The 13,127-nt window shown below is 39.5% G+C and overlaps 1 protein-coding gene across 1 annotated transcript; it reads right to left on the reverse strand.

The window, feature by feature from the left end:
* Positions 1–10,608: 10,608 nt before the first annotated feature.
* On the reverse strand, positions 10,609–11,334 carry LOC138887702 (uncharacterized). The gene has a single exon (XM_070169480.1). The coding sequence runs from the start codon at positions 11,332–11,334 to the stop codon at positions 10,609–10,611; it is 726 nt and encodes a 241-aa protein (XP_070025581.1).
* Positions 11,335–13,127: the final 1,793 nt, after the last annotated feature.

Raw genomic sequence — 13,127 nt, forward strand, 5'->3', positions numbered from 1 at the left:
AAGGTAGTTGGACATTTTGTCCAAAGTAATTAGGTCTTTTTGTCCAAAGTAGTTAGGACTTTCTTTCTTTGTTTTGTAGAGTTAAGTGACTCCCTCTCTATATAAAGGGGTGTCTTCTTTGTTTTTAGGGAATATCAATAAAGAAATGTGAGAAATTTTCTTGCACCCTTGTGTGTGGTTACTCTTGGATTTATTCTTCAACCTTCAAGAATCAACTTAAGGTGGTAAGATTAAACCATTTTTGAAATCTTAGATCACTTCTAGGTATTCAATAAAGGTGATAAGTTTAGGATGATGATGTCCATATTCTTTATAAGGGAGTATTTATACCTATTAGGATTGATTGGGTTAAATGGACACATTGTCACTATCTTATTTTATTCCTACTATTTTTTCAGATTAGTGGATACCATTTACTAGTGCGTGTTTTCTTTTTCTTGCAAGGTCAAAATTCGAGGACGAATTTTCTTCAAGAAGAGGGGAATGATAGCATCCTAGGAAGCTCAACTCTATTCAAGGACATGGATGAAGCTTTTGAATCTCAAAGATGGCCTTTAATAAGAGTTCAAGCTAAAGAATTACAAAACAAGATCATTAGACTTCAAGTGCAAATGAAGAAGTTATTAATTGGGAGGAAGAGCTCAAGGATAAAGGATGTGAATTGGCTAGGTGATAGCATCAAGGACAAGGATAGAGTTTTGGAAGCTCCAAGGCCATATACAAGATCTCAAGCTAAAGAGTTGCAAACTAAGGTTGCTAGACTTCAATGGCAAATAAAGAAGCTTTTAATTGTAGAGGAAGAGCTCAAGCCCAAAGGAGATGAATTGTCCAAGTTTTACAATTATTTGGTAGTCCAAATTGAAGTCCAAGAGGAGGAAGATTGGGTTACCAAATCAGCCCTTGAAGTCCACCAATAGGGCTCAAAATGACCTTAAAAGAGGTCCAAAAGGGGGTGTTTCAAAAGGAGCCCAATTGGAGTCCAAACCAATGGCCCAAACTAGTTGTTTTAAGGCCCAAATCTGCCCCAAAGGGTCTTGGCCGCCCCCACCTAATTTTAATGACTTTTCTTACTCTTTAGCAACCACCCTACCTAATTGTAATGACTTTGTATGCCTTAGCAACCACCCTACCTAATTTTAAGGACTTTTATGACTTAGTACTCCTATAAATAGGGAGTTCTTCTCATTCATAAGATACAACATTATTGATTAAGTATATCATACTTTGAGAGTTCTTTTGAACCTTTGTTACTTGTGCTTTGAGATTTATCTTTCAACCTTTACTAGTTCATAGTTCAAGGTAGTAAGATTACTTCTCTTTTGTGATATCTTTGATTCCTTGGTGGTATTCTTAGAAAGTGATTAATACTAGTTATTAATTGTTGTCTCAAGTTACTCGTAAAGCGGTCAAGATCCGAATCTATTGTTTTGATTTGCTTTTAAGTAAAGGCGTTTGATTTCTTCCATAAATCAAGACATTGTTACTTTGATCTTGTCAAGGCTATAGAACTTGCGTTCTTGGAAGTTCTTGGAAATTCTTTCCTTGAATTTTCCCATATCCTTTATTTTCATCTCTTTAATTCTAGTTGTTCAATTCCTTGTTGTTATTGCTTCCGCATTTACTTCTCAAATTCTTACTATAGTTTGGATTCCCGACCTAGTTGCTATCACGTGTGTAGGCATGTATGTCTCCAATCGCGGCCTCGTCTGCCAAATAGTACATTATTATTTTGGCTTGTCTATCTTTGTTTATATGGCTTATTGTTATTCAGGTCATGACCTTAATGGTCCATGCTTAGTATTTCAGATGTTGTGCTGCCCGATCTGTTGGGCCCCCAGTTTAGTGGCTAACTCGATCGAATCCAGTATCGAGTGCCAGTCGTGCCTCCCCTAGTTTGGGGCGTGACATAGTGCCCACGTATGATGTACATATTAAAGAGAACTTATCATACGAGGAAGTTTCGATTGCCATCCTAGACCGACAAATTTGCAAGCTGCGGAATAAGGAGGTAGCCTCCGTGAATGTACTTTGGAGAAACAACAATGTGGAAGAGATGACTTGGGAGGCCGAGGAAAACATGAAATGTATATATCCCTACTTATTTCCTCCTCCAGAGAAGGGTTCGACTGAGACGTCATAATTATAAGGTATGTGTATAAATTCTTGTGTTGATTATGGTCATTGGTCATATGAGGCCATTGTCGTTATTGATAATTGTGGTCCGGTGTGACGTTAGATTATTAAGCTTCTATAGGGAGATTTTGTATTAATGTTGTTATAAAGGCGACCCTGCCAAAGTTATATGGATCACGGGGAGTTGAACATTCGAGGACGAATGTTTCTAAGGGGGGAAGGATGTTACGTCTCGCATTTTTTATACGTTAAAATTTCATCTCCAGTTAATTGACATAGACTCGGAGGTGAGATCATCTTGACGTTAATGTATTTACGTTATTTATAACAAGCAATAAATAAGTGTCATGAAGGATAAAGGATGCACGAATTAGAGGAAATGAGTTTCATTGAAAATGGCCAATTTGGGATAAAATACCGATCAAGTAATAATACCCGATAATTATAAACTAGTACCATGCAAGTACCATATGACCACGGTAGTATAATATATAAAATATATATGAAGTATTTTAAAAATAAATAGAACTTTAAGTAATTTATGGTAATTTTTAAATTATGCGGGTAATTGATTAACTACCGGGTAACAGGACATTACCCATTTAACTAATAAGTGGATAAATAATTAATAAACTTACCCCCCCCCCCCCCGAACGTGGCAAGAAGCCACAAAGCTTTAGGTGGCTACATATGAAGGACATAATCATGACTTAATGACATCTCATCCAATTCTTCCCAAATTAGCTGCATTTCATGTCTTTAGTCCCAATTCATATCTTTGGCTTAAGAGTTAAGTCCTAAGGACGTTAGAAACCAAGGAAACCAAATCAATTCAAGTCTTTGGTTTTGAAATCAAGAGCTTGAAACATAAGTTGCTTTCGTCCAAAATGTTTAGCCAAAGTTCGATTGGAAATTCAAAGAACAACAACAATTTTGTTCAATCCAAGCATAGGTTCGTTCGTATTTTGCAAGAAGAATAAAGCTTCATTTTGTTCAAATAATTCCAGGAACAGGTATATTAAGACTAAGCTTTTCCTTCATTTTGGCATGATCTCGTCATTACACAAGTTTGGTATGAGGCATGAAGAAAAATTTATATCCCAAAATTTACGTATGTTTTGCTGTCTCGCAAGTTACGTATATTATTCTAGTTTTGTAAGTTACAATATTCTTCTTATCGGTACTTTATATTCAATTGAGTATTTCCCTCTTCTAGTCAACAGAGCAGAAAGTTTATATATATAGTGTTAATAGTATTTTCATTACCATCGAGCAATAATCGATGGGCAGGACCCTATTGGGTAACCTTTGATCAGATGGTAAATTATATACTGAGATTATTGTGGCCAAGCGCCTATGAGCGAGCCCAGTTGGTCGAGATAAAACTCCTAGTATGGTCGAGCGCTTATGGGCGTGCCTACTACGACATAGCAGATATATATGTATACCGAGCCTTATAGGGCTGGGTAGCTATTTTACTCACTATATTAAGAGAATTGAGTCAGTATCAGCAGATGAGCATATCTTTAGATTTTCTTTGACTCCCAGTTGTTTTCAGTTATTATATTATCAGTTCAGTTTCAGCTTCAGTATATTGCTTTACATACTCGATACATTATTTCATACTGACGTTCCTTTCCGGGGTGCTGCATTTCATGCGTATAGGTTCGAAAATACAAACGAGTAGACCTTCTCAATAGGTATGCCCGAGTTCAGCCTTATTGGTAAGCTCCCCGTCTTTTGTAGTTGCCGGGTCTAGCAGTTTGGAGTACACCTTGTGCATATATGTAGATAGGTTAAGGGTAGGTCGGGGCCCTGTTCCGATCACAGTACATCTATCAGTAGAGGCTCGTAGATATATCCTGTCAGTTGTGCAGTATGTTGGGCTTGTAGGCCCTGCACGTATTTTTTGTTGGCTTGTTAGTTGTAGTAAATATGACGGCTTTGCCGGCCCGCTTTATGTTGATGCTTAGTCAGCATTAGTCTCTGTTCAGTTTTATATTTTGCATCGCACATTATCTTGCAATGTGGCCCGTGGCCAAAATATTACATTACATGTTCAGAGTCTATTAGTCGCCAGTAGTATGCAGGGATAGGTGAGGCACTGGGTGTCGGTATCGCCCCCAAGCTCGGGTCGTGACAGAAATCGAACCCGATAGTATTCATTCTAGATCCCAATAACCTCATCTCATCCAACACGACTACTCTAGTGATATGACACATCGATACAATCTCAAGATGCTCGTGCAACATGTGAACCAATAAGCAATAGTCTAAATATACTCAAATCATGGAAAGTGACTCAAATGAGATAGCCTTACCACAAGCTCACCAATACTACCATAACACGATAGTAGGAATTCACCACACACCGTAGAACTAGAATGCACGAATCTAACCCGAAGGATCATACCTCCACATAACTTAACTACAATGCGTATCTAAACACTGGTCCACATGAAGCACCGCAAGTCACTATGCTCAAAATCAACATTCTCGCGCCATTTGATGTCTAGTACCAAAAGAAAATCATCATAACCATAGAGAAGCAACTGATATGATATCACACAAACCCGAAAGGACATAGCCAATACGCCATCCACCGAGCAATACCAAATACTCTGCTTGCTCGAATTCCACTATGAGACCTAGATAGAACCGCACCATATGTTCCTAGAACCGACAAATCATAACGCCTCGCAACATGGAAGGCAACTCATAGTTCACTCCGGAAAACTAATTAGCTCAAAAGCAATTGAATCAGCACATCCCTCGATAATAGCAACTCAGAGTCAACAAAATCGTCGATGCAGAACACACATCTATATAGGCCTACCTAGGAACACCCTTATCAAGGAGTTCCTGAGGTTGCTCCTTCAACTCTTTTAACTCTGCCGGTGCCATACGATACGGCGCCCGACACCAAATCAATACCAAAATCAACAACTTTGTCCGGCGACATGCCCGGCAGCAGGAATCACATCCGAAAAGTCCCTCGCCTCTGGAACTGAATCAATGGTAGGAGCCTCTGCACAGACATCCCTCACGAAGGCCAAATAGGAAAGACAACCCTTCCTAATCATTCGCTGGGTCTTCAAAAATGAAATCACCCTACTGGGAACATAATCCGTCGAACCTCGCCACTCCAATCCGTGGCATCCTTGGCATATCCAATGTTGTCGTCTTAGTGCTAAAGTCCAGAATAACACGACACGAAGACAACCAATCCATATCCAACATCACATCAAAATCTAACATACTAAGCGACAAAGGATCCACTCGGGTCTCCAAACCTAGATAGTCACCATTCCAAGTTGATACACGTGACCCACAACCACAACATAACTTGTTTATGAGAACTTCCAGTCTCAAGTCCATATTGTAGACGAATCGCCATATCTGATCCCAACTCCACAGTCGGAATATGTATTACACCTCTAATACCCAATCATCCCACGAGGGGTACTCCTATAATTCTTCTGTGCTGCCAAGCAAACTCGAATATCAGCAGTCGATCAAACAAAAAAGTGCCGCAGTACTAATGAAGTATCCATAACTCAAACACATCGCCTCTTCTGAAATATATACCCTCATCAAGCCACACCCATCAGTGATCTCATTTATATAGTCATCTGAAATCCTTAACAAAAAAAACCTGAACTCCAGTGTAACTTTCGTCTCTGATCGGTGTCTTTTTCAGGACCCGAGGACGGGGGGATCTTTTTTTTTTTCTTTTTTGTTTCGCATTTCTCATCAAACAAATAAGGGATTTTTTCATTACTTCAACTAGTACCGATTGATGGGAGAGATACATATGTGCTCCACTCAACTGATCGAAAAGGTCTGCAATAAGAGGCATAAGTTACTTGTTCTTGATGGTAACTTTGTTCAGCGCTCTATAATCGATGCAAAACCTTAAACTGCCATCATGCTTCTTCTGAAACAGAACCGGCGCTCAGAACGTTTAGAGTTCTTGGTAAACTCTGTCCATGCTGCCTAGGAACTTGTGACCTTCCTTTTTGTTACACCCCACGTTTTCATACGTGAGAGTACATCGTAAGCCAATGGTGTAATCTCAGAAATGAGATTTTATTTGGAAGCAAATAAAGTAAGTTAATTATGTTACCTTGGAGGTTACAAATATTTAAGATCATGAATAACGAGTATCAAGAGGGTTGGAAAGCATAGAAGCTAAACCAATTGAAGAAAATAAGTTTCGTCGAAAGTCGACAAGTTTTGGAAGATTATAACATGCAATTTGGGGTGAGACTAGGGTTCTTAACATAATAAAGAGGTTATGCTATGAGTTACTTTAGTCATATGATAGTCATTTGCTACGTTTTGAAGGCAAGCAAGTTGTGGAACAAGAGTTGGCAAAGGTTATCACAAGTTACATTCATAAATTTGTTGAAACTTAGGTCAAATATAACTGAGATTTTATCCAAATATACTTGGAATTATGGGGTGATCTACCTACCAAATTGAATATCTACTATTCTAGTTTCTAAATCATTAAACCGTTCGTCGATACGACATCGGAGTAGAGAAATATTTGCGTTTTCGCGAGACTGCCCAAGCAGCTCCCAATGGGACCCACTTAGGCGGTGGTCGACTTACTTCACTTTATAAATGATTTGGTCGACTATATTTAACTCATTTTCAACTCAACTTCGTCAACTTCTCCTAACCCTTCTAAATAGATACCACAAGGGTTTTATGTGATTCCAAAGTGATTACACCATATTTCAACATCAAAACTTAGTTCTAGTGAAGAACAACACCTCCTTGAGGTTATGTTTTCATTGAGGATTGTTATGGGTTGTGTTTGGCTGAAATTCCAAGTTGTTGCTACTAGCTAAGTTGTTAGTACATGGTATTGGAGGAGGCCCTTGTTACAGAGGAGATGCTGCCCGAATTTACGTAAATGAGCTACTAGCTTAAGTTACATACTTAGCCTTTGCCCAGCACTGATATTGAATCTCTTTATACTATGATAGATTGAGTAGACTTGTTTCAAGAGTTTCTTGGAATGTATTAAGGACTCAACAAGTGTAAGGTATGTTAAGGCACTTTCTTCTTTCTTTTGGCATAATCAAAAGTGAAATGAATATGCTATTTGATAATGGATCTACTCCTAGAAACTAAGGTTGCCCATGTTGTTCTTTCCTTATAAAGTTATTCTAAGCAAGTATGTATGATCCTTGAATCCTATAAAAGTTCATATTGATGGTATGATGTCCATAATGTTAATCGAAGGTGCATTATCTTAAGTCACTCCGAAAAGTTTAGAACGTGATTCCATGAGTCTAGCATGCATTATATATAGTATCTATTTTACTCTACCAAGCCGCGCTATAGTCAGCCAGGTACGACACCTATTGTGCAACCACTAATCAGTTGGGTTTATCAAGCTCCACGTGGTCGGGTACAATTCTACCGAGCCTTATGATGGTCGGGTACATTTTTACCGAGTCCTCTTTGTGGCCGGGTACGATATGATGAAGATGATGCCCACAGAGGCGTATGTTTTTAAAAGTTTATGTATATAAATGTATTATGCAGTTCATGGCAGTAGCCCCCCAGAGGCACTCAGATGTTACAGGTTGTATCTACTCTATCTCTCTTTACATTACCGTTCTTATTTATGCTTTCCTGCCTTATATACTCGGTACTTTATTCGTACTGACGTCCCTTTTTCTTGGGGACGCTGCGTTTCATGCCCAAAAGTCCCGATAGACAGGTTGACATTCCTCCTAGTAGGCTATCAGCTCAGCGGAAGGTGTTGGCGCACTCCACTCGCTCCGGAGTTGCCTATTTGGTTAGTATGATTTGGACATGTATTCATTGGTATGGCAGGGCCCTATCCCGACCTTTATGATGTGTATGTATTCTTAGAGTCATGTGTAATTAATACCATAGAGGCACTTGATGATTGTTCGCGCTCTTCCTAAATCACCCTTTAAATTTGAAAGGTTTATTTGCGGTAAAACTAGTCGATTAGCGGTGCAGTCGATGGTTCCGTGGCTTTCCCTCTTAATATGTCCGATTGAGGGTACCTGTCTAGACTCTTCTAGAAACCCTCACTCTAATATAAACTGTGCATCCATCATGTCCAAACCTAGTATGAGTTAGAACACAGTCCGCGTAATAACTCGCTAAGTCAAGTCTTGTCCAAAGTCCACCGGGATTTCCATAATCCTAATGGACACAATCACAATTTGTGCATTATTTGGAGAAAACGAGCCAATAAATTGATCATTAACATGTAAATAGCCAAATCTGGAGGGGGGAGGGCTAACTCTATTTGTTTTGCAGAAATGATGCACGAAGTCCCAAGGTTCGACATGGTTTGAAATATCCCACCTTTGCTGCTGGATTGGTGGGAAAATATCGCACCAAGTGACAAAAACCATGTGAAAAGAGTCCTAGGAACTTACCCTCTATGTTAGACATTCAGCCAAGCAATGCATTAATTGAGGCCGCCACCATGTTCTGGGATGAGAAGAGAGCCGTTTTCCGTTTTGGTGACATAGAAATGACTCCCGTTTTAAAAGAAATAGGAGGTTTCACTGGGCTCCCATGGGATAGCCCTGGTTTGTTGATACCGGAAAACCACACTCCTCAAGGTTTCTTGAAAATGATGGGTTTTAGGAAAAACAATGTGTCACGCCCCTAGCATGGGGCGAAACCGGCACCCGGTGCCTTACCTTTCCTTGTGTACCACTTGTGACTAAGAGACCCTGAATAGAGACTAACGCTGACTAAATGTCAACATATAGCTGGGCTGGTAAGGCCGTCATAACTACTACAACTGATAAGCCAACAAAACACACATACAGGGCCTACAAGCCCAACATAATGCACTAACTGACAGGATATGTCTACAAGCCTCTACTGATGGATATATTTTGATCCGAACAAGGCCCCGACCTACCCATAACCTATCTACATATATACACAAGATGTACACAAAACTTCTAGACCCGGCAACTCCAAAGGACGGGGAGCTTATGATAATGCTGAACTTGGGCAACACCTACTGAGGAGGTCTACTCGTCTATCTGTCTGAACCTACATGCATGAAATGCAGCGCCCCCAGAAAGGGACATCAGTATGAAATAATGTACCGAGTATATTTGGCAATATACGGAAAGTTGAAACTGAACTGATAATATAATAACTGAAAGCAACTAGGGGTCAAAGATAATCTAAAATATGCTCATCTGCTGATACTGACATATATATAACTGCTCTGCCATAGTAGGCTCACTCATAGGTGCTCGGCCTTACTAAACTCTGTATCTCGACCAACTAGGCTCACTCATAGGCGCTCGGCCACAGTAGGCTCGGTATATAACTTACCATCTGATCAGAGGTTGTCCAATAAGGGCCTGCCCATCAATTATAGCTCGATGGTAATGAAAATACTATGATATTGTATATATATAGACACTATACTCTCTTGACTAGAAGAAGGAAATACTCAAATGAATATAAAGTCCCGATAAAGAAAATATTGTAACTTGCGAGATTAGAAAAATTTACGTAAATTCCGGGATATGAATTTTGCTTTATGCCTCATTATCAAACTTGTAATGACAAGATCATGCCAAAATGAAGGAAATGCTTAGCCTTAACATACCTGGAGTAGGGGAAAATCCGTATGATATTCTTAAAAAAGTTACAGCGTACTTCTTTAGAACCGCAAAATTCTCCGTTGCTAAGACTCTAAAATTCTACCTGGAATTGTTGAAACTTGTAAAAAATCATGTTTCTTAAGGTATACAATCTGATTTGAAGTGTTTTTGAAAATGGAAAGTTGATGACTTCCAAAAATGGCCAACATTCCCCACTTTTTAATTGAATGTCTTTGATATGGAAAGTCTTGGAAATGTAGTGAAGGTGTGGCTTACTGCTACGTGGGAATGGGGGGAAATGTAATATTTATCCACTTATTAGGTAATTATGTAATGTCCCATTACCCAATAATTAACCAATTACCCGCATAATTAAGAATTGTCTTAAATTACTTAAAATTCTACTTATTTTTTAGACTTTATACATCATACAAACATGGTCATAAGGTACCTTATACGGTACTAGTCCATAAATATCGGGTATGATCGCTCAGCCTGTAGTTTATCCAAAATCGACAACCTTCAATGAAACTCATTTTCTGTAATTCGTGTACCCTTTTATCCTTCATGGCACTTACTTATTGCTTTTTATAAATAGCATAAATATGCTAACCTCAAGATAATTGCATCCCCGAGTCTATGTCAGGTAACTGAAGACGAAACTTTAACATACGAATAACGAGAGATGTAACATCCATCCCCCCTTATAAACATTCATCCTCGAATGTCTACTCTTAGATACTTTGGGAATTTTTTTTCCCGGAGTCTCTTTCGTATAGTAGACTAAAACCAACCTGCACGTGGCCAGAAAACATACTATATTTTCCACACATGGCCACTATCTATAAATAACAACACTTGGCTTCACACATGAGAGCTTACATGATGACTTACTGGCCTGAATAGAGCTGTGTTGAGCTATCCCACCTCGAGCCATATCTTCAGTTTGAAATAGGTGGGGGTATTTAGACTTCATTTTTGCCTCCACTTCCCACGTCATCTCTTCCACATTCTTGCTTCTCCATAAAACCTTCACGGAGGCTATCTCCTTATTCCGTAGGTTGCATATTTGTCGGTCTAGGATGGCAACCGAAATTTCCTCGTATGACAAGGCCTCTGTAATCTGTACATAATCCATGGAGACCACATGAGTAGGATCGCCAATGGACTTCCGTAACATAGATACGTGAAAAACCTGATGGACAGACTCCAATTCCGACAGCAATTCTAACTCATAAGCTACTTGGCCCATTCTCCGAAAGATCCTATAAGGACCAATATACCATGGGCTATGTTTTCCCTTCTTTCCAAACCTCATCAGACCTCTCATATGTGATACCTTTAAGAATACCCAATCATTATCTCCGAACTCTAAATTTTGTCGCTGCATGTCAGAATATGACTTCTGATGACTCTGAGCTGTCAACAGTCGCTCCCAGATAAGCTTTAATTTTTCTATGGGCTGCTGAACCAGGTCCGGCCCATGTAAACCAGATTCTCCAACATCAAACCACCCTATAGGAGATCTGCACTTACGCCCATACAAAGCCTCGTACGGGGCCATCTAGATGTTCATCCCAAATTCTTTTAAAATCCAATACACATGCTCGTAACATATTCTCGAGCGTATCAATTATGCACTCAGCTTGTCCATCAGTCTATGGATGAAAAGATGTGCTGAGATTCACCTGAGTCCCTAGACCTTTCTGAAATGACCTCCAAAAATGTGGTGTAAACTGGGGCCCACAGTTAGATATAATAGCTATTGGCACTCCGTATAGTTGCACTATCTCTTTAATATATAACTTTGCATAATCTTCTATTGTATATGTAGATTTGACTGGTAGGAAATGAGCTGATTTCGTGAGCCTATCGACTATCACCCATATGGAATCGAACTTATAATGAGAACGAGGTAAACTCGTGATAAAGTCCATGTTTATCACCTCCCATTTCCATGTCTGGATCTCTATAGTCTGTATTGGCCCTCCAGGCTTCTTGTGTTCTATCTTCACCTGCTGGCAACTAGGACATTGAGCGACAAACTCGGCAATGTTCTTCTTTATATCGTTCCACCAATACACATCCTTAATGTCCTGATACAACTTCGTTGACCCAGGGTGAATGGAGTACCACGAATAATGTGCCTTTAACATAATCTTGTGTCATGGCCCTGCTACATTTGGAACACATAAACGACCCCTGTATCTGAGAACCCCATCTCCCTTATACTCTAGCAACAACTTTTTCTACTGCGGAACTCGCTCTCTCAACTTGACCAACTCTGGGTCCTCGTACTGCCTCTCCTTTACTTCAGCTATGAGAGTTGATTTTGCAGTATTTTGAGTACAACTCCACTATTGCCAGAATCTACTAACCAAACCCCCAAACAAGCCAATTGATGAATCTCTCTAGTTAATTATCTTTTTTCGGTCTCTACATGTGCTAAGCTACCCATGGATCGGCGACTTAAGGCGTCTGTTATAATATTAACTTTCTCTGGATGGTAGAGAATGTTAAAATCATAATCATTTAATAACTCAAGCCATCACCTATGTCGCAAGTTCAACTTTTTTTTTCTTGAAGATAATATTGCATGCTTTTATAATCTATGAATACATCAACATGAACACCATGTAAATAATTTCAACATATCTTAAGTGCATGGACAACCGTAGTTAACTCGAGGTCGTGGGTCGGATAATTCCGTTCATGCTTCCTTAACTGCCTTGAAGCATACACAGTTACCTTCCCATGTTGCATCAAGACACATCCTAACCCAACACCTGAGACATCATAATACATGGCATAACCATCTGGACCCTTAGAAGTGCTAGAACAGGTGTTGAGGTCAACCTATTCTTAAGCTCTTGGAAACTCTGCCCATAGGCCTTAGTCCACTGAAACTTAGTTTCTTTTTGTGTCAACTTCATTAATGGTGCTAAAAGAGAATAAAAACCCTCTACGAACCTCCGGTAGTATCTTGCTAAGCCTAGAAAGCTACGAACCTCTGTCAGGGTGGTAGGTCTAGGCTAGGATTTCACAGCCTCAATCTTCTGATTGTCTACTTTTATATCTCCATCAGATACAATGTGCCCCAAGAATGCTATAGACCTCAACCAGAACTCATAATTCGCAAACTTAGCATATAATTTACTATCATAAAGGGTTTGGAGCACCACTCATAGGTGGTCCGCATGATCATCCTCTGAATGTGAATAGACTAGAATAACATCAATAAATACTATCACGAACAGATCTAAATATAGCCGAAATAGGTTATTCATCAAGTCCATAAATATGGCTGGTACATTCGTCAACCCGAAGGACATGACAAGGAACTCGAAATGGCCATAT

The sequence above is a fragment of the Nicotiana sylvestris genome, chromosome 3 (genome assembly GCF_000393655.2).
Source record: "Nicotiana sylvestris chromosome 3, ASM39365v2, whole genome shotgun sequence".
NCBI lineage: Eukaryota > Viridiplantae > Streptophyta > Magnoliopsida > Solanales > Solanaceae > Nicotiana > Nicotiana sylvestris.

Excerpts from the sequence above, each read along its gene's own strand:
- LOC138887702 (XM_070169480.1), bottom strand. The coding sequence starts at position 11,334 with ATGGCCCCGTACGAGGCTTTGTATGGGCGTAAGTGCAGATCTCCTATA.